The sequence below is a fragment of the Chelonia mydas genome, chromosome 1 (assembly GCF_015237465.2).
Source record: "Chelonia mydas isolate rCheMyd1 chromosome 1, rCheMyd1.pri.v2, whole genome shotgun sequence".
Taxonomy (NCBI): domain Eukaryota; kingdom Metazoa; phylum Chordata; order Testudines; family Cheloniidae; genus Chelonia; species Chelonia mydas.
The window spans coordinates 6,410,604-6,433,052 of NC_057849.1; the positions used below are offsets into that span (position 1 = coordinate 6,410,604).

The 22,449-nt window shown below is 47.3% G+C and overlaps 2 protein-coding genes and 1 long non-coding RNA gene across 3 annotated transcripts; 1 reads left to right on the forward strand and 2 right to left on the reverse strand.

The window, feature by feature from the left end:
* Positions 1–70: 70 nt before the first annotated feature.
* LOC122461921 lies at positions 71–21,805 on the forward strand. Its single transcript, XR_006284185.1, has 3 exons — positions 71–119; positions 11,083–11,087; positions 21,700–21,805. It is a non-coding gene; the product is annotated as an uncharacterized LOC122461921 (long non-coding RNA).
* Positions 3,758–4,693, reverse strand: LOC102931956 (olfactory receptor 51G2-like). Its single transcript, XM_007053405.3, has one exon. The coding sequence runs from the start codon at positions 4,691–4,693 to the stop codon at positions 3,758–3,760; it is 936 nt and encodes a 311-aa protein (XP_007053467.3).
* LOC119565164 (olfactory receptor 51G2-like) lies at positions 13,216–14,151 on the reverse strand. Its single transcript, XM_037889614.1, has one exon. The coding sequence runs from the start codon at positions 14,149–14,151 to the stop codon at positions 13,216–13,218; it is 936 nt and encodes a 311-aa protein (XP_037745542.1).
* Positions 21,806–22,449: the final 644 nt, after the last annotated feature.

Genomic DNA, 22,449 nt, shown 5'->3' on the forward strand with positions numbered 1-22,449 from the left:
TGTCGTTCTTTCCCATCTTCTGGGAAAGAGATGCTAGGGACTCCACACCTTCCCATCATGGCTAGTAGCCATGGATGGACCCCTCCCCCGTGAATGTATGTAGTTCTTTTTTGAAACTTGTTAGAGTCTTGGCCTTCACAACATCCTCTGGCAAGGAGTTCCACAGGTTCACTGTGCGTTGTGTGAAGAAATACTTCTTTTATTTGTTTTAAACCTACTGCCTATTATTTTCATTGGGTGGCCCTAGTTCTTGTGTTATGAGACGCAGTTGTCAAGGTTCCTTCCCCACTCTGAACTCTAGGGTACAGATGTGGGGACCTGCATAAAAACCTCCTAAGCTTACTTTTACCAGCTTAGGTTAAAACTTCCCCAAGGTATAAATTAATTTTACCCTTTGCCCTTGGATTTCCACTGCCACCACCAAACTTTATCTGGGTTCCTGAGAAAACGTAGTTTGGACACGTCTTTCTCCCCAAAATCCTCCCAACCCTTGCACCCCACTTCCTGGGGAAGCTTTGGTAAAAATCCTCACCAATTTGCATAGGTGACCACAGACCCAAACCCTTGGATCTTAGAACAATGAAAAAAGCATTCAATTCTTGAAAAGAAACATTTTAATAGAAGAAACAATAAAAAGAATCACCTCTGTAAAAACAGGATGGTGAATACTTTACAGGGTAATTAGATTCAAAACATAGAGAATCCCTCAAGACAAAACCTTAAGTTACAAAAAAGACACACAGACAGGAATAGTCATTCTATTCAGCACAGCTATTTTCTCAGCCATTTCAAGAAATCATAATCTAACACATACCTAGCTAGATTACTTACTAAGTTCTAAGACTCCATTCCTGTTCTGTCCCCAGCAAAAGCAACACCCAGACAGACACAGACCCTTTGTTTTTCTCCCTCCTCCCAGCTTTTGAAAGTATCTTGTCTCCTCATTGGTCATTTTGGTCAGGTGCCAGCGAGGTTACCTTTAGCTTCTTAACCCTTTACAGGTGAGAGGATTTTTCCTCTGGCCAGGAGGGATTTTAAAGGGGTTTACCCTTCCCTTTATATTTATGACAGTAGTAAACAACACTTCCTTCTTTACTTTCTCCACACCAGTCATGACTTTACATACCTCAATCATATCTCCCCTTAGTTGTCTCTTCTCCAAGAGAAAAATATACATTTCCAAGTTACATTCTTTTGGGAAGCCAAGGAGCTCTTGGGATCCATTTTAGTTTCCCCATGTCTCTGAGAGCATCTTCCAATCTGTTTACCTCTTTCTTGTGGAAGGAGCATTTGCTGAAACCTGTGTGAGCCTGGCATTCAACCATTGTTCCTCTCTGGGGCTGAGTCATGTTTTCTCCTGATTCTACTGAAGGACAAATCCATCGGCCAGGCCACAGAGCAGGGTCATATTGGACAAGCAACTCCACATGAGCTCCCAGTGTGACTCAAAATGGGCTAATGTGACCAATATGGACATAGGCCTGGAAAGACATCCTGGGTCAGTATGTCTGGTCCTCTCTTACGGCAGGTGACCCAGGCATATCATCCTGTGAATAAGCCTGTGTAAGCAGGGTCTGAGTGAGTTCTCCCCGACAGCTATCCGGGACGGGAGAGACTTCAGGAGCAACCCTTATTTTCATAAACACACTTACTCTGCCTAGGTATCCAGCAGATAGAGTGGTGATGCTCAAAATGATCAACTTTGATTAGTGTTGGGTTACAAATCTCTGTAGTACTAAATGCATTAAGGGTGAAATGTTATCAATCTTATTGTTTTTATTGTATGAATAAAGGGGATCAGAACTGTGCTTAACCTGCCCCAAATGCGGGGGGGTACCCTTAGCTGAAAGTATCTTCCTAAGCCAGGGGCTCGAATACCAGATTCCTGTGAGGGTAAAAGGGGTGGGGACAGGTGTCCTAGCCAGGATGTGTGGACTCTCCCTAAGGGTCCCAGGTCTGGTTTAACATGTTCCTACCCACCGTTCAAAGATAGAGCTAAATAGGGTCCATTAGGAGCCTTTTGTTATTTTCAGTGATCATATGAGAACTGAAATCACTGTTGGTGGGAGGGCATTTCTGCCTGGCCTGCTAAAAGTTGAAAATCACTAAAAGCTGACAACGAATAAGAGACTGACCTTCCAAGATCAAAGCAGAGATACGGGTGGCAACAGAAGGGAAGTACCAGTCGTTCAGTGGAGAGGAACTGCGTCTGGCGGGATGGCCGGCCAGAGCAAGTGCTCAGTTGGCGGAGCAAGCAAGGTTCCTTCTTCCCCAGGTGGGAGATGAACTCACACATATGCACCTTTCAACACTGTATCCTCGCTGACCAAGGATGTCCACAGTGAGTGGGGTGGGGTGAGGGAGAAGAGAGGGGCACAGTAAAGGAACTTTTTGTGGTAGAATGCAAGCATATGAGTCAGAAGCCACTGCCCCACACACTCTGTCCTGCTCACAGTTTTATGTGTATGACTCCTGCTTGTGATATTTTCCCTAATTAAGATTGGATAACTTCCCTCCTTTAATTAAAAGTTACTTTCCTACACTCAGAGTTTGTGCTTGCGAGTGGAGAAGTATTGCCTTTCAGAGGCACCAAGGGGTGGTGTGTAATTTTCCCAGTTTACTGGATGGGGGCTCAAGACACCTTTGTGATGTCTTGTTGAAAAGGAACCCCTAGAGATTGAAGGCCACCCTGGCTGCTGCTGCCTCCACTTGGCAGAAGGCTGACATCTGTCAATCTCCATTGTAAAACCAACTGCGTTGTTTGTTCAACACTGCTCCTTCTGGGAGGCTGGGCTCCATCTAAACAAAAATGGAAGCCGATTGCTGGCACTTAAAATTAAAAGTGTCATAGAGCAATTTTTAAACTAAGGGCTGGGGGAAAGCCAACAGGTGCAAAGGAGCACGATTTTGGGCAGAGATATCCCTTGTGGAATAATTTATTAATAGAGACTCTTTATGTCCTAGTAAAGAGGAGTGAATGGAAGATGATAAAATAAAGGTAGGATCTGGTGAGGAAGAGTCAAATGAAAAAAGTCCCATTCAATTACATCATGTAATGGCACACAGCTAAAAAGTGACAGTTTATCAAGTGGTTTTATACCAATGCTCGAAGGCCAAATAATAAGATGGGTGAATTAGAGTGCCTCATATTAAATTAGGATTTTGATATAATAGTCATCACAGAAGCTTGGTGGAATGAGGACAATCAAAGGGTAGAAAATATATCAGAAGGACAGAACAGATCATGCTGGTGGAAGAGTGGCACTATATGTTAAAGAAAGTGTCGAAACAAATGAAGTAAAAATCTTAAATGAACCAAACTCTACCAAAGGATCTCAATGAATAGTAATTCCATGCTCTAATAAAAAGAATATAGCAGTAGGGGTATATTACCAATCAGCTGACTCGGATGGTGATAGTGATGGAGTTGTTGCTCTATGGATCCCTGACACAGAACTGATCTTCTGGACTCAGAATATCTGAGCACCTTGAATGTATTTATCCTCCTGCCATCGCTATGAGGCAGGGCCTGGCTATTATCCACCTGGGCACAGACTTGGAGACAGCTAATGGCTTGCCGATGGTCTCCCACCCCCAGTGCCCTGTACCCCCTTACCAGCCTTGGACCCCATCTGAACCACTCTATAGAGTGGAGATCAGTAACTCATGTCATCTCAGATGTAAGGGTCCAGAATGGAACAGGTGGCTCATGTTTTTCATCTCCCATGTCACTGGAGCCAGGTGGTGAACTGACCCTTCACTTGATGAACAACCTGATTATCCTCACACGAAGGTGTTTGCATCTCACGCTGTACACTATTGGGTTCATCAGCGGTGGGAGAAGCAGGGACATGTAGCCCAGGAGAATCTGAAGTAAGGGAGAAGAGCCCTTCCCAAATCTGTGTATCACAGACAAGCTGATCTCTGGTGTGTAGAAGAGCAGGAGGGCGCAGAGATGGGAGACGCAGGTGTTCAGGGCCCTCAGGCACTCCACGTGGGACGCGATGCTCAGCACTGTTTTGAGGATCATCACATAAGAGAGGAAGATGAGCAGTGAGTCCAACCCCATCTGGAAGAGTTTAATAAACAATCCATAGATGCTGTGGACTGTGATATCTGAACAAGCCATCTTCATGACCTCCTGGTACAGGCAGTAGGAATGGGAGAGGACATTGGCATGACAGTATCGGAACCATTTCAGGAGAAAGGGAAGTGGAAGTATTAGGACCATCGCTCTTAGCACAGACACCAGTCCCATCTTGCCTATTCTCGGCAGGGTTAAGATGGAGGTATATCTCAGTGGGTTATGGATCGCAATGAAGCGGTCAAAGGCCATCAACAACAGCACAGAGGATTCGATGTATTGAAGCAAATGGATGAAGAAGAGTTGGGCTAAACAGGCATCGAGGCTGATCTCCCTAGAGTTAAATAAGTATATGCCCAGTATCGTCGGTATGGTGGTTATCGATATGCCAAGGTCTGTGATGGCCAACATGGAAAGGAAAATGTACATGGGCTCATGGAGGGCTGGATCTGTTTTTATAATGAACAGAATGACTGAATTTCCTACTATGGAAATAATATACATGAAGCAGAAGGGGATAGAGATCCAGAGATGTGTGTCTCCATGAACATGTAACCCAGTGAGAAGGAATATTACAGGTTTTAATTTCGTGTCATTGACAGCTGACATAATGTACTGCGCAGCTCCGAGGAATTCTGAAATGTCCTTCCTAAAAGAAAAGTAAGAGAAGATTAGATGATACTAGCAAGAAATCATTCTGCCCTCAGTGCACGTCTACGGACTCCGAGAACTCAAGGTAGATAAGCAAAAACATACTATTGGATTTACATGGTTCTGATTAGTCAGACTGGATCAGACTTGTAGTCCACATCCCCCAGTAGCCAGTGGCCATGTCCAGATGCTTCAGAGGAGGTGGAAGAAGCCCTGAAATAGGCAGTGATGAGATAAGCTGCTCCCAGGGAGTTTCCCCCTGACACCCACAAGTTAGACATGTTTTGTGGTGTAAATCAGGAAGGTTTAGAGCCTCCTCAAAATCTTTTTAAAACAATCCTGTCTACTGTAATTGGATTTTCTGGTTACTCAGTCCCTCTTTGAATCCTGCTAAGCTCTTGGCCCCATTGATATCGTGTGGCTGTGAATTCCGCAGCCTACTTGCATACTTTATTATTTAACCATTGTGACCTTAGAACATACAAACATAAGAACGGCCATATTGGGTAAGAGAAAAGGTCCATCTAGCCCAGGATCCTGTCTTCTACAGTGGCTTATGCCTGATGCCCCAGAGGGAATGAACAGAACAGATCATCATCGAGTGATCCATCGTCCATGAATTTACATAGTTCTCTTTTGAACCCTGTTACACCCTTCACACAGACACCCTTTCTGGCCCTGCACTTCTGAGTGTGGCCCCTTGTATCATGGCACATGTGTAAATACATGGTAAGTGTATGGTGAAAACGGTCATTGGATTTATCTATCCTGCACTGAAGCTATTTTTAAATGTGTTTTATAGCTTCATTATGTGAATTCTTTTCTTCTGTGCTCCTGACAGTCTAGGTTATGCAACTGCCTCTTTCCAGGATATGGGATACATTTTTAGGGTCAGGTCCTTAATTCAATAACAGTGATATCAACAGGTTTCAGAGTAACAGCCGTGTTAGTCTGTATTCTCAAAAAGAAAAGGAGTACTTGTGGCACCTTAGAGACTAACCAATTTATTTGAGCATCAGCTTTCGTGAGCTACAGCTCATATCAACAGCTCATGCCACACTTTCATGTGTAAATTCAATCAGAACTGGGCTTTCAACTCACCCTTACCAAAAGCTTCCAGTGATACTCTCTGACCCCCAAGAATCCCTCCAAGAGAAGCTGAAGGGCATTGCCTGGCCAATGTTGATGGAATCCAGGGACTCGATCATCCTACAGGCTTCTCTTTATCCCCCCCGGGACCTCCAACCTCTCCCCATGCAACGGTCTGTAGATATTTGGAAAATTACAATCTGACACTGACAGTTATTTCAGCTGGGCAGCAGAGGAGTTGGCATCACAAATGGGTCAATCCTGCAAACCCTGGTATTGCACTTATATCCACTTGAGTGTACAAGTTACTTCAGTCATGCTCATGTAATTGGTGACTGGGGTCAATTACATACAACTACTATACCACTCCCCTTCCCTGCACCTCAGCTAAACTCTTTGCTGAAACACAGACCAGCGGTTCTGGTCTCTCATGACTTTCTAGAAAGACTTGCACAAGCCTTGGAGAGGTATTGAGTGCATGACTCTGAATGTAAGTGTTAGAAACAGCTTCTAGTCAATGAGTTACCAGGAGATAGTATCATACATCTGTTCACTGAACAAAGAGTTAATAGCACAAACCCATTGCAAACTGGAGAAGTGAGGTTTTTACCCACGAAAGCTTATGCTCAAATAAATCTGTTAGTCTTTAAGGTGCCACCGGAGTCCTTGTTGTTTCTGTGGATACAGACTAAGACGACTACCCTCTGATACTTGACACCATGCAAGGCACTCAATTAAGCCGTATGGAGTGGAAATCCATCAACCTCAACAAAAATCTCACACAGATACAGACAGACATCATCTTCCTCTCCAAGTGCAGATGGATGGACATCATACCAACTGGACTGAAGGTAAAAAATCCATTGCCATCGACATACTCCACTGACTATGGTGAGAGACTGTGCGACACACTCTCAAAGAATCTGAGGAACCACCTGATCAGCATCCTGTGCAGCAGACAGGAGAAGATCAAGAATGAGCCCTCAAAACTGGAGACTCTCATAAAAAACCAACCTTCCACACAAACTTTCACGTGGCTGGACTTTACAAAAATGAGACAAGCCATTTACAACACACACTTTACTTCTCTACAGAGGAAAAAGGACAGTAAACTACCTAAACTCCTACATGCCACAGGGGGCTACAACAGTGGTACCCTCAACTCACCTAACAATGTAGTTAATCTATCCAACCACACACTTAGCCTGGGTGAAGAGTCTGTCCTATCTCAGGGACTCTCTTTCTGCCACCCCCACAAACATGGTACCGTTCTGAGGTGATCTGGAAGGCTACATTCGTCATCTTTTACTTAAGGAATATTTCCAACACACCACTGAACAGTGCACTGACCCACAGGACCCCTCTTACTGTTAGGTGAGAATAATTAAACATGAAGCAGTTATGCCAACCGAACCAAAGTCAGGCCAATAAAGGTTGCTGGGAAAGTCCCCGAACAAAATAAGTAGAATGAAAGAATACTTGTTTAAGTTGCAGGAATAAAATAAGGGGAGACCTGCATTCCTGCATTTTTATACCAGATGTTCTGAAAATGGTTTGTTTAGATAAGGAGACACACTGTCTCCACTCCCTGTTTCTGTTCTATGTCTGTTCTTAACTCCTCGTCTCCTGTTTAACAACAATACTAATAAAAAAAGTTTGGTGAGGCATTGCAACTTGCTAAAAGCTGTATACAATAGGGGGATAAGTATGCATACATAATAAAAAAAAACTTTTAACTAACATGGGGGAGGCTGCTTAATAAATAATCTGTGACGCGATGGAACTGTCTATAAAATCCTACTAGTTTTACCTAAGAGGCAGCTGGTTCTCCTTGGAGACGGGCCGCTCTCTATTGTTGTGTGCACTCCTCAATAAAGACCTTGTGTTTGGACCTTGCTGGTGTTGCCTGTCTCTCTGCGGTCAAACAATGGACCGTGCCATCTGGGGTTCGAGTCCTCGACACTACCAACACTACAAGAAGAAGAATTGTGCATGGACTCCTCCTGACGGTCGAAATGACAGACTGGACTTCTACATAGCATGCTTCTGCAGACGTGCACCGGCTGAAATTATGAACAAACAGCAACACTTGCCCCATAACCTCAGCTGTAGAGAACACAACGCCATCCACAGACTCAGAAACAACTCTCACATTATAATCAAAGGGGCTGACAAAGGAGGTGATGTAATAATAATGAACAGGTCGGATTATGAACAGGAGGCTGCCAGGCAACTCTCCAACACCACATTCTACAGGCTACTATCCTCTGACCCCAGTGAGGAGTAGCAAAAGAAACTACACCACCCTATACCGGAAACCTACTGGCTGCTATACTTACCTACATGCCTCCAGCTTTCACCCAGACCACACCATACGATCCATTGTCTACAGCCAAGCCCTAAGATACAACCGAATTTGTTCCAATCCATCGGACAGAGACAAACACCTACAAGATCTTTATCAAGCATTCTTAAAACTACAATACCCACCTGGGGAAGTGAGAAAACAGATTGACAGAGTGAGACGGGTACCCAGAAATCACATACTACAGGACAGGACCCACAAGGAAAATAACGGAACACCACTGGCCATCACGTACAGCCCCCAGCTAAAACCTCTCCAGCACATTATCAACGATCTACACCCTATCCTGGAAAACAATCCCTCACTCTCACAGACCTTGGGAGACAGGGCAGTCCTCGCTTACAGACAGCCCCCGAACCTGAAACAAATACTCACCAGCAACTACACACCACACCACAGAAACACTAACCCAGGAACCAATCCCTGTAGCAAACCTCGTTGCCTACTCTGTCCTCATATCTACTCTAGCGACACCATCAGAGGACCCAACCACATCAGCCACACCATCAGAGGCTCTTTCACCTGCACGTCTACTAATGTTATATATGCCATCATGTGTCAGCAATGCCCCTCTGCCACGTACATTGGCCAAACCGGACAGTCCCTACGTAAAACAATAAATGGACACAAATCGGACATCAGGAACGGTAACACACAAAAGCCAGTGGGAGAACACTTCAATCTTCCTGGACATTCCCTAACAGATTCGAAAGTAGCTATACTTAACAAAAAAAGTTCAGAAACAAACTTCAAAGAGAAACAGCAGAACTAAAATTAATTTGCAAATTTAACACCATTAATTTGGGCTTGAATAGGGACTGGGAGTGGCTGGCTCATTACAGAAGCAGCTTTGCCTCTCCTGGAATTGACAGCTCCTCATCTATTGTTGGGAGTGGACTACGTCCACCCTGATTGAATTGGCCGTGTCAGCACTGGTTCTCCACTTGTGAGGTAACTCCCTTCTCTTCATGTGTCAGTATATTTATGTCTGCATCTGTAACTTTCACTCCATGCATCTGAAGAAGTGAAGTTTTTACCCACAAAAGCTTATGCTCAAATAAATCTGTTAGTCTTTAAGGTGCCACGGGACTCCTTGTTGTTTTTGTGGATACAGACTAACACGGCTACCCCATGATACTTGACACCATTGCAAACCGTATGTGGAGCACTTCTGAAACACTTTCTAAAGCCAAAGCCATTAAGCAGTAAAGTTACCCCTGCTCCTTCCTGCAGAGATTCTGACAACTCTGCTGCTGGCTTTCAATATACAGCCATGTGTCAACCACAGGTGCTGAACCCACTCGGACCTGCTCGGCAGGCACAGTTGACCCACACTGAGCTGTAGCCCAGGGTCCAGTCTGAGGGTGGGCAAATGGAAGGATTCCATCCCATGAGCGGGAAGGCTACAGTGCCTGACATTTGGAACTCAGAGACCAGAGACGGGGAAGAGATGCCGGTAGCCCTGTTTCTATAGGGCAAAAATATGCCCTCTCAGACCCGTTACCACAAAGCAATGAACCTCTGAATTCCTGAGTTCACAATCAAGACAGAGAATAAAAGCTTTGCAAATGCATGTGCTGATTAAATTCCCAGGAGCAAATAAACCCGAGGCGATTTGGGAACTAGTCACTGACATTCCGTGGGGCCTCCTGTCACTCAGCCCATGGCAGGATCGGGCCCAGAGCACACAGAACCTCTAGAAATGGGACCCCTTGAAAAATCCTGACTCGGGGCATCAGGGTTTTAACACTCCAAGCTCCAGTTTCTATGTAACTTGAATAACGCACTGAGCACCGTGGGAACGTGCAGGGGAGGGGTGCCCAAGCTACCTAGTGCTGCCTGTCCTCCTGCCCCTGTTACTGAGTCACCCCGACAGCCCTGCGGAGTTCACTGTGGTGGCACAGAACATCTTCACATTTAAACAGCTTCCAGCCTTTCCCCTTCACTTCACATTTTAAAGACAGTGAAACCTGCCAACATACCCAATTCCTGTTAGAAGGGGAGCTCCTGACACCAGAGGTCGTCACCCTAAAGGACAAGGAGTCATTGGAGATGTTGCATAGGCAGCAGGCCGTATCTGTTCAGACAGGGACGCAGGTGTCTTTATGAAGCATGCCGGCACATTCCCCTGGGGGCCACTTGCCCTCAGGGAATCTCAGCTGCTTGGCTTCCTGTGCACGAGCTTTAACCCCCAATGGCCAAGTGCAGGAGGCCAAATCACAGGGGATGTGCAGTGATGCTACTTAATTGGACTGTAGTGTCAGCTCCGCAGCAGGCTCTATTCCTGGAATCCGGGCTGGTCATCACTGTTCATATGGTTCTGATTAGTGACATGGCCACTTCGAGGGCGGCTGAATGGTAACAGTGATGCCATCACAGCTGTGATCTTGCTGAAATAAAATAAAAGAGAGAAATAATATGGGGCCTGATTTCTCCCCGGCAGCCCCCTTTCCTGCATTACAAACCCAGGGTGCAGGCCAGACAAATGAAGGGAGATTCTACAAGGGTCCCCACATAGAAATTTCCCTCCGTTTTTTCAGTAGGGGAGGACCCTTCCCTTCTCCATGAGGAACAAGGAATAAGGATGAGGATTTTGGAGGGGCGTGTGGGAGTCTCACGGGGATGCCGGGAGTTTCTGCACGGTCACCAGACCTGTGTTTCCAAGTCATTGCAAAGAATGGACTAACAGACACAGGAGCCTCATCTTAGATGGTCTGGCTGGTAGAAAGCAGTCTGAGGGCAAAGGTCAGCTTCACACCTTGACCCTATAACACACTGAGCACAGAGCACTGTGGTGACAGGGCCCAGGCTCACATGGGTTTCAGCAAGAGCTGCTTCCACAAGAAAGGGGCAAACAGATGGAAAGATGCTCTGAGAGACACAGGGAAACAAGGCTGTGTCGAAGCAGGGGTGTAGCCATAGGTGGGCCTTGCGGGGCCAGGACCCATCTATTTATCATCCAAGCCCAATCCACCAGATGGGACTCATGATTCCAGCTTGGTGCCCAGTTGTATCCCTGTCCAGCTGGTGCAGAGCGCTGATTCCCTGGTCTCTTGCCCCAGATGGGGGTGTGCCTTGTGGGGGTGGGTTTGGGCGAGTAGTGGATCAGACACTAGTCCTGAGCCAATGGTGTCACCCTGCTCCGTTCCACCCACCTGCCTCTCCTGTGGTGAAGTGAGGTCCGGATGCAGGGGATTGCCCCTCTCCCCACACCCGACTGCCGGAGAGCGGCTCAGGGCACTGGAATAGCACTGAGTTTAGGAATGGGGCAATCTCAGAATCACCGGGTGGGGGAAGCAGAATAAGCCCCCACTGCCTGACCGCACGCCTGGACCCCACTCCCCAAGAGGAGTGCTGGGTGGAAACCCCTTCACCCTTGACCCCGCTTCCCCAGCAGGAGGGGGGCTGCAGAAGGGAAGGAGAGGGAGCCTCAGTTTTCCTGGCTGAGCCAAGGCAACACAAACCCCTAATCTGCCTCAGGAGATGTGGCTCCTGAAAGCTGTTTCTCTAGCTTCAGAGCAAAGCTTGCGTAACTTAGCTTGTAGTGATATGTGATCAGGGCCGGATTAACTCTTCTGGGGGCCCAGGGCTATTAGAGTTTGTGGGGCCCCCTTGGCTCCAGTGGACAAAGATGAGGGCTTCAGGGTGTGGGAGGGGGCTATGGGTTGAGGCAGGAGGTGGGTGCAGGAGAGGGTGAGGGCTCCAGTTGTGGGTGTGGACTCTGGGGTGGGTGTGAGGATGAGGTGTTTGGAGTGCAGGAGGGGGCTCAGGGCTGGTGGTTGGTGTGGGGGTCTGGGAGGGAGTTAGGGTTCAGGAGCAGACCGGGGATTGGGGTGCAGGACCTGGGCAGGAGTAAGAGTGCGCAACGGGGCTTAGGGCTGGGGTAGGGGGATGGGGTGCTCGGTACTGACCTGGGGCAGGTCCCGTTTGGTAGGGGGTGCAGGTGGGTCCACACGGCCCTGCGCTTGCCTGCAGGTACCAACCCCTGCAGCTTCGGAAGTAGCTTGCAGTGACACGGCTGTAGTCGGGAGGCGGGGGATGGCAGCTCCCTGTCGTTCTTTCCCATCTTCTGGGAAAGAGATGCTAGGGACTCCACACCTTCCCATCATGGCTAGTAGCCATGGATGGACCCCTCCCCCGTGAATGTATGCAGTTCTTTTTTGAAACTTGTTAGAGTCTTGGCCTTCACAACATCCTCTGGCAAGGAGTTCCACAGGTTCACTGTGCGTTGTGTGAAGAAATACTTCTTTTATTTGTTTTAAACCTACTGCCTATTATTTTCATTAGGTGGCCCCTAGTTCTTGTGTTATGAGACGTAGTAAACAACACTTCCTTCTTTACTTTCTCCACACCAGTCATGACTTTACATACCTCAATCATATTTCCCCTTAGTTGTCTCTTCTCCAAGAGAAAAATATACGTTTCCAAGTTACATCCTTTTGGGAAGCCAAGGAGCACTTGGGATCCATTTTAGTTTCCCCATGTCTCTGAGAGCATCTTCCAATCTGTTTACCTCTTTCTTGTGGAAGGAGCATTTGCTGAAACCTGTGTGAGCCTTGCACCCAACCATTGTTCCTCTCTGGGGCTGAGTCATGTTTTCTCCTGACTCTACTGAAGGACAAATCCATCGGCCAGGCCACAGAGCAGGGTCATATTGGACAAGCAACTCCACATGAGCTCCCAGTGTGACTCAAAATGGGCTAATGTGACCAATATGGACACAGGCCTGGAAAGACATCCTGGGTCAGTGTGCCTGGTCCTCTCTTACGGCAGGTGACCCAGGCATATCATCCTGTGAATAAGCCTGTGTAAGCAGGGTCTGAGTGAGTTCTCCCCTGACAGCTATCCAGGAGGGGAGAGACTTCAGGAGCAACCTTTATTTTCATAAACACACTTACTCTGCCTAGGTAGGTATAGAGTGGAGATCAGTAACTCATGTCATCTCAGATGTAAGGGTCCAGAATGGAACAGGTGGCTTATGTTTTTCATCTCCCATGCCACTGGAGCCAGGTGGTGAACTGACCCTTCACTTGATGAACAGCCTGATTATCCTCACACGAAGGTGTTTGCATCTCACGCTGTACACAATTGGGTTCATCAGCGGTGGGAGAAGCAGGGACATGTAGCCCAGGAGAATCTGAAGTAAGGGAGAAGAGCCCTTCCCAAATCTGTGTATCACAGACAAGCTGATCTCTGGTGTGTAGAAGAGCAGGAGGGCGCAGAGATGGGAGACGCAGGTGTTCAGGGCCCTCAGGCACTCCTCGTGGGACGCGATGCTCAGCACTGTTTTGAGGATCATCACATAAGAGAGGAAAATAAGCAGTGAGTCCAGCCCCATCTGGAAGAGTTTAGTAAACAATCCATAGATGCTGTGGACTGTGATATCTGAACAAGCCATCTTCATGACCTCCTGGTACAGGCAGTAGGAATGGGAGAGGACATTGGCATGACAGTATCGGAACCATTTCAAGAGAAAGGGAAGTGGAAGTATTAGGACCATCGCTCTTAGCACAGACACCAGTCCCATCTTGGCTATTCTCGGCAGGGTTAAGATGGAGGTATATCTCAGTGGGTTATGGATCGCAATGAAGCGGTCAAAGGCCATCAACAACAGCACAGAGGATTCAATGTATTGAAGCAAATGGATGAAGAAGAGTTGGGCTAAACAGGCATCGAGGCTGATTTCCCTAGATTTAAACAAATATATGCCCAGTATCGTTGGTATGGTGGTTATCGATAAGGCAAGGTCTGTGATGGCCAACATGGAGAGGAAAATGTACATGGGCTCATGGAGGGCTGGATCTGTTTTTATAATGAACAGAATGACTGAATTTCCTACTATGGAAATAACATACATGAAGCAGAAGGGGATAGAGATCCAGAGATGTGTATCTCCATGAACCGGTAGCCCAGTGAGAAGGAATATTACAGATTTTATTTTGGTGTCATTGACAGCTGACATAATGTACTGCGCAGCTCCGAGGAATTCTGAAATGTGCTTCCTAAAAGAAAAAAAAGAGGAATTTAGATGATATTAGCAAGAAATCATTCTGCCCTCAGTGGACGTCTACGGACTCTGAGAACTCAAGGTAGATAAGCAAAAACATACTGTTGGATTTACATGGTTCTGATTAGTCAGACTGGATCAGACTTGTAGTCCATCTGCCCCAGTAGCCAGTGGCCATGTCCAGATGCTTCAGAGGAGGTGGAAGAAGCCCTGAAATAGGCAGTGATGAGATAAGCTGTTCCCAGGGAGTTTCCCCCTGACACCCACAAGTTAGACATGTTTTGTGGTGTAAATCAGGAAGGTTTAGAGCCTCCTCAAAACCTTTTTAAAACAATCCTGTCTACTGTAATTGGATTTTCTGGTTACTCAGTCCCTCTTTGAATCCTGATAAGCTCTTGGCCCCATTGATATCGTGTGGCTGTGAATTCCACAGCCTACTTGCATACTGTATTATTTAACCATTGTGACCTTAGAACATACAAACATAAGAACGGCCATATTGGGTAAGAGAAAAGGTCCATCTAGCCCAGGATCCTGTCTTCTACAGTGGCTTATGCCTGATGCCCCAGAGGGAATGAACAGAACAGATCATCATCTAGTGATCCATCGTCCATGAATTTACATAGTTCTCTTTTGAACCCTGTTACACCCTTCACACAGACACCCTTTCTGGCCCTGCACTTCTGAGTGTGGCCCCTTGTATCATGGCATGTGTGTAAATACATGGTAAGTGCATGGTGAAAACGGTCATTGGATTTATCTATCCTTCACTGAAGCTATTTTTAAATGCGTTTTATAGCTTCATTATGTGAATTCTTTTCTTCTGTGCTCCTGACAGTCTAGTTTATGCAACTGCCTCTTTCCAGGATATGGGATACATTTTTAGGGTCAGGTCCTTAATTCAATAACAGTGATATCAACAGCTCATGCCACACTTTCATGTGTAAATTCAATCAGAACTGGGCTCTCAGCTCACCCTTACCAAAAGCTTCCAGTGATACACTATGACCCCCAAGAATCCCTCCAAGAGAAGCTGAAGGGCATTGCCTGGCCAATGTTGATGGAATCCAGAGACTTTGATCATCCTACAGGCTTCTCTTTATCCCCCCCGGGACCTCCTACCTCTCCCCATGCAACGGTCTGTAGATATTTGGAAAATTACAACCTGACACTGACAGTTATTTCAGCTGGGCAGCAGAGGAGTTGGCATCACAAATGGGTCAATCCTGCAAACCCTGGTATTGCACTTATATCCACTTGAGTGTACAAGTTACTTCAGTCATGCTCATGTAATTGGTGACTGGGGTCAATTACATACAACTACTGTACCACTCCCCTTCCCTGCACCTCAGCTAAACTCTTTGCTGAAACACAGACTAGCGGTTCTGGTCTCTCATGACTTTCTAGAAAGTCTTGCACAAGCCTTGGAGAGGTATTGAGTGCATGACTCTGAATGTAAGTGTTAGAAACAGCTTCTAGTCAATTAGTTAGCAGGAGATAGTATCATACAACTGTTCACTGAACAAAGAGTTAATAGCACAAACCCATTGCAAACTGGAGAAGTGAGGTTTTTACCCACGAAAGCTTATGCTCAAATAAATCTGTTAGTCTTTAAGGTGCCACCGGACTCCTTGTTGTTTCTGTGGATACAGACTAAGACGACTACCCTCTCATACTTGACACCATGCAAGGCACTCAATTAAGCCGTATGGACTGGAAATCCATCAACCTCAACAAAAATCTCACACAGATACAGACAGACATCATCTTCCTCTCCAAGTGCAGATGGATGGACATCATACCAACTGGACTGAAGGTAAAAAATCCATTGCCATCGACATATTCCACTGACTATGGTGAGAGACTGTGCGACACACTCTCAAAGAATCTGAGGAACCACCTGATCAGCATCCTGTGCAGCAGACAGGAGAAGATCAAGAATGAGCCCTCAAAAATGGAGACTCTCATACAAAACCAACCTTCCACACAAACTTCCACATGGCTGGACTTTACAAAAACGAGACAAACCATTTACAACACACACTTCACTTCTTTACAGAGGAAAAAGGACAGTAAACTACCTAAACTCCTACATGCCACAGGGGGCTACAACAGTGGTACCCTCAACTCACCTAACAATGTAGTTAATCTATCCAACCACACACTTAGCCTGGGTGAAGAGTCTGTCCTATCTCGGGGACTCTCTTTCTGCCACCCCCACAAACATGGTACCGTTCTGAGGTGATCTGGAAGGCTACATTCGTCATCTTTTACTTAAGGAATATTTCCAACACACCACTGAACAGTGCACTGACCCACAGGACCCCTTCTTACTGTTAGGTGAGAATAATTAAACATGAAGCAGTTATGCCAACCGAACCAAAGTCAGGCCAATAAAGGTTGCTGGGAAAGTCCCTGAACAAAATAAGTAGAATGAAAGAATACTTGTTTAAGTTGCAGGAATAAAATAAGGGGAGACCTGCATTCCTGCATTTTTGTACCAGATGTTCTGAAAATGGTTTGTTTAGATAAGGAGACACACTGTCTCCACTCCCTGTTTCTGTTCTATGTCTGTTCTTAACTCCTCGTCTCCGGTTTAACAACAATACTAATAAAAAAAGTTTGGTGAGTCATTGCAACTTGCTAAAGGCTATATACAATAGGGGGATAAGTATGCATGCATAATAAAAAAAAAACTTTTAACTAACCGGGGGGAGGCTGCTTAATAAATAATCTGTGACGCGATGGAACTATCTATAAAAACCTACTAGTTTTACCTAAGAGGCAGCTGGTTCTCCTTGGAGACGGGCCGCTCTCTATTGTTGTGTGCACTTCTCAATAAAGACCTTGTGTTTGGACCTTGCTGGTGTTGCCTGTCTCTCTGCGGTCAAACGGACCGTGCCATCTGGGGTTCGAGTCCTCGACACTACCAACACTACAAGAAGAAGAATTGTGCGTGGACTCCTCCTGATGGTCGAAATGACAGACTGGACTTCTACATAGTGTGCTTCCGCAGACGTGCACAGGCTGAAATTATGAACAAACAGCCCCATAACCTCAGCTGTAGAGAACACAACGCCATCCACAGCCTCAGAAACAACTCTGACATTATAATCAAAGAGGCTGACAAAGGAGGTGATGTAATAATAATGAACAGGTCGGATTATGAACAGGAGGCTGCCAGGCAACTCTCCAACACCACATTCTACAGGCTACTATCCTCTGACCCCAGTGAGGAGTAGCAAAAGAAACTACACCACCCTATACCGGAAACCTACTGGCTGCTATACTTACCTACATGCTTCCAGCTTCCATCCAGGACACATCACACGATCCATTGTCTACAGCCAAGCCCTAAGATACAACCGAATTTGTTCCAATCCATCGGACAGAGACAAACACCTACAAGATCTTTATCAAGCGTTCTTAAAACTACAATACCCACCTGGGGAAGTGAGAAAACAGATTGACAGAGTGAGATGGGTACCCAGAAATCACGTACTACAGGACAGGACCCACAAGGAAAATAACAGAACACCACTGGCCATCACGTACAGCCCCCAGCTAAAACCTCTCCAGCACATTATCAACGATCTACACCCTATCCTGGAAAACAATCCCTCACTCTCACAGACCTTGGGAGACAGGGCAGTCCTCGCTTACAGACAGCCCCCCAACCTGAAACAAATACTCACCAGCAACTACACACCACACCACAGAAACACTAACCCAGGAACCAATCCCTGTAGCAAACCTCGTTGCCTACTCTGTCCTCATATCTACTCTAGCAACACCATCAGAGGACCCAACCACATCAGCCACACCATCAGAGGCTCTTTCACCTGCACGTCTACTAATGTTATATATGCCATCATGTGTCAGCAATGCCCCTCTGCCATGTACATTGGCCAAACCGGACAGTCCCTACGTAAAACAATAAATGGACACAAATCGGACATCAAGAATGGTAACACACAAAAGCCAGTGGGAGAACACTTCAATCTTCCTGGACATTCCCTAACAGATTTGAAAGTAGCTATACTTAAGAAAAAAAGTTCAGAAACAAACTTCAAAGAGAAACAGCAGAACTAAAATTAATTTGCAAATTTAACACCATTAATTTGGGCTTCAATAGGGACTGGGAGTGGCTGGCTCATTACAGAAGCAGCTTTGCCTCTCCTGGAATTGACAGCTCTTCATCTATTGTTGGGAGTGGACTACATCCATCCTGATCGAATTGGCCGTGTCAGCACTGGTTCTCCACTTGTGAGGTAACTCCCTTCTCTTCATGTGTCAGTATATTTATGTCTGCATCTGTAACTTTCACTCCATGCATCTGAAGAAGTGAAGTTTTTACCCACAAAAGCTTATGCTCAAATAAATCTGTTAGTCTTTAAGGTGCCACCTGACTCCTTGTTGTTTTTGTGGATACAGACTAACACGGCTACCCCATGATACTTGACACCATTGCAAACCGTATGTGGAGCACTTCTGAAACACTTTCTAAAGCCAAAGCCATTAAGCAGTAAAGTTACCCCTGCTCCTTCCTGCAGAGATTCTGACAACTCTGCTGCTGGCTTTCAATATACAGCCATGTGTCAACCACAGGTGCTGAACCCACTCGGACCTGCTCGGCAGGCACAGTTGACCCACACTGAGCTGTAGCCCAGGGTCCAGTCTGAGGGTGGGCGAATGGAAGGATTCCATCCCATGAGCGGGAAGGCTACAGTGCCTGACATTTGGAACTCAGAGACCAGAGACGGGGAAGAGATGCTGGTAGCCCTGTTACTATAGGGCAAAAATATGCCCTCTCAGACCCATTACCACAAAGCAATGAACCTCTGAATTCCTGAGTTCACAATCAAGACAGAGAATAAAAGCTTTGAAAATGCATGTGCTGATTAAATTCTCAGGAGCAAATAAACCCGAGGCGATTTGGGAACTTGTCACTGACATTCCGTGGGGTCTCCTGTCACTCAGCCCATGGCAGGATCGGGCCCAGAGCACACGGAACCTCTAGAAATGGGACCCCTTGAAAAATCCTGACTCGGGGCATCAGGGTTTTAACACTCCAAGCTCCAGTTTCTATGTAACTTGAATAACGCACTGAGCACTGTGGGAACGTGCAGGGGCGGGGTGCCCAAGCTACCTAGTGCTGCCTGTCCTCCTTCCCCTGTTACTGAGTCACCCCGACAGCCCTGCGGAGTTCGATGCGGTGGCACAGAACATCTTCAAATTTAAACAGCTTCAGCCTTTCCCCTTCACTTCACATTTTAAAGACAGTGAAACCTGCCAACATACCCAATTCCTGTTAGAAGGGGAGCTCCTGACACCAGAGGTCGTCACCCTAAAGGACAAGGAGTCATTGGAGATGTCGCACAGGCAGCAGGCCGTATCTGTTCAGACAGGGAGGCAGGTGTCTTTATGAAGCATGCCGGCACATTCCCCTGGGGGCCACTTGCCCTCAGGGAATCTCAGCTGCTTGGCTTCCTGTGCACGAGCTTTAACCCCCAATGGCCAAGTGCAGGAGGCCAAATCACAGGGGATGTGCAGTGATGCTACTTAATTGGACTGTAGTGTCAGCTCCGCAGCAGGCTCTATTCCTGGAATCCGGGCTGGTCATCACTCTTCATATGGTTCTGATTAGTGACATGGCCACTTCGAGGGCGGCTGAATGGTAACAGTGATGCCATCACAGCTGTGATCTTGCTGAAATAAAATAAAAGAGAGTAATAATATGGGGCCTGATTTCTCCCCGGCAGCCCCCTTTCCTGCATTACAAACCCAGGGTGCAGGCCAGACAAATGAAGGGAGATTCTACAAGGGTCCCCACATAGAAATTTCCCTCCGTTTTTTCAGTAGGGGAGGACCCTTCCCTTCTCCATGAGGAACAAGGAATAAGGATGAGGATTTTGGAGGGGCGTGTGGGAGTCTCACGGGGATGCCGGGAGTTTCTGCACAGTCACCAGACCTATGTTTCCAAGTCATTGCAAAGAATGGACTATCAGACACAGGAGCCTCATCTTAGATGGTCTGGCTGGCAGAAAGCAGTCTGAGGGCAAAGGTCAGCTTCACACCTTGACCCTGTGACACACTGAGCACAGAGCACTGTGGTGACAGCGCCCAGGCTCACATGGGTTTCAGCAAGAGCTGCTTCCACAAGAAAGGGGGCAAACAGATGGAAAGATGCTCTGAGAGACACAGGGAAACAAGGCTGTGTCGAAGCAGGGGTGTAGCCATAGGTGGGCCTTGCGAGGCCAGGACCCATCTATTTATTATCCAAGCCCAATCCACCAGCTGGGACTCATGATTCCAGCTTGGTGCCCAGTTGTATCCCTGTCCAGCTGGTGCGGAGCGCTGATTCCCTGGTCTCTTGCCCCAGGTGGCGGTGTGCCTTGTGGGGGTGGGTTTGGGCAGGTAGTAGATCAGCCACTAGTCCTGAGCCAGTGGTGTCACCCTGCTCCGTTCCACCCACCTGCCTCTCCTGTGGTGAAGTGAGGTCCGGATGCAGGGGATTGCCCCTCTCCCCACACCCGACTGCCGGAGAGCGGCTCAGGGCACTGGAATAGCACTGAGCTTAGGAATGGGGCAATCTCAGAATCACCGGGTGGGGGAAGCAGAATAAGCCCCCACTGCCTGACCGCATGCCTGGACCCCACTCCCCAAGAGGAGTGCTGGGTGGAAACCCCTTCACCCTTGACCCCGCTTCCCCAGCAGGAGGGGGGCTGCAGAAGGGAAGGAGAGGGAGCCTCAGTTTTCCTGGCTGAGCCAAGGCAACACAAACCCCTAATCTGCCTCAGGAGATGTGGCTCCTGAAAGCTGTTTCTCTAGCTTCAGAGCAAAGCTTGCGTAACTTAGCTTGTAGTGATATGTGATCAGGGCCGGATTAACTCTTCTGGGGGCCCAGGGCTATTAGAGTTTGTGGGGCCCCCTTGGCTCCAGTGGACAAAGATGAGGGGTTCAGAGTGTGGGAGGGGGCTACGGGTTGAGGCAGGAGGTGGGTGCAGGAGAGGGTGAGGGCTCCAGTTGTGGGTGTGGGCTCTGGGGTGGGTGTGAGGATGAGGTGTTTGGAGTGCAGGAGGGGGCTCAGGGCTGATGGTTGGTGTAGGGGTCTGGGGGGAGTTAGGGTTCAGGAGCAGACCGGGGATTGGGGTGCAGGACCTGGGCAGGAGTAAGAGTGCACAACGGGGCTTAGGGCTGGGGTAGGGGGATGGGGTGCTCGGTACTGACCTGGGGCAGGTCCCGTTTGGTAGGGGGTGCAGGTGGGTCCACACGGCCCTGCGCTTGCCTGCAGGTACCAACCCCTGCAGCTTCGGAAGTAGCTTCCTGACACTTGCAGTGACACGGCTGTAGTCGGGAGGCGGGGGACGGCAGCTCCCTGTCGTTCTTTCCCATCTTCTGGGAAACAGATGCTAGGGACTCCACACCTTCCCATCATGGCTAGTAGCCATGGATGGACCCCTCCCCTTTGAATGTATGCGGTTCTTTTTTGAAACTTGTTAGAGTCTTGGCCTTCACAACATCCTCTGGCAAGGAGTTCCACAGGTTCACAGTGCGTTGTGTGAAGAAATACTTCTTTTATTTGTTTTAAACCTACTGCCTATTATTTTCATTAGGTGGCCCCTAGTTCTTGTGTTATGAGACGTAGTAAACAACACTTCCTTCTTTACTTTCTCCACACCAGTCATGACTTTACATACCTCAATCATATTTCCCCTTAGTTGTCTCTTCTCCAAGAGAAAAATATACGTTTCCAAGTTACATCCTTTTGGGAAGCCAAGGAGCACTTGGGATCCATTTTAGTTTCCCCATGTCTCTGAGAGCATCTTCCAATCTGTTTACCTCTTTGTTGTGGAAGGAGCATTTGCTGAAACCTGTGTGAGCCTTGCACCCAACCATTGTTCCTCTCTGGGGCTGAGTCATGTTTTCTCCTGACTCTACTGAAGGACAAATCCATCGGCCAGGCCACAGAGCAGGGTCATATTGGACAAGCAACTCCACGTGAGCTCCCAGTGTGACTCAAAATGGGCTAATGTGACCAATATGGACACAGGCCTGGAAAGACATCCTGGGTCAGTGTGCCTGGTCCTCTCTTACGGCAGGTGACCCAGGCATATCATCCTGTGAATAAGCCTGTGTAAGCAGGGTCTGAGTGAGTTCTCCCCTGACAGCTATCCAGGAGGGGAGAGACTTCAGGAGCAACCTTTATTTTCATAAACACACTTACTCTGCCTAGGTAGGTATAGAGTGGAG

Excerpts from the sequence above, each read along its gene's own strand:
- LOC102931956 (XM_007053405.3), bottom strand. The coding sequence starts at position 4,693 with ATGTCAGCTGTCAATGACACGAAATTAAAACCTGTAATATTCCTTCTC.
- LOC119565164 (XM_037889614.1), bottom strand. The coding sequence starts at position 14,151 with ATGTCAGCTGTCAATGACACCAAAATAAAATCTGTAATATTCCTTCTC.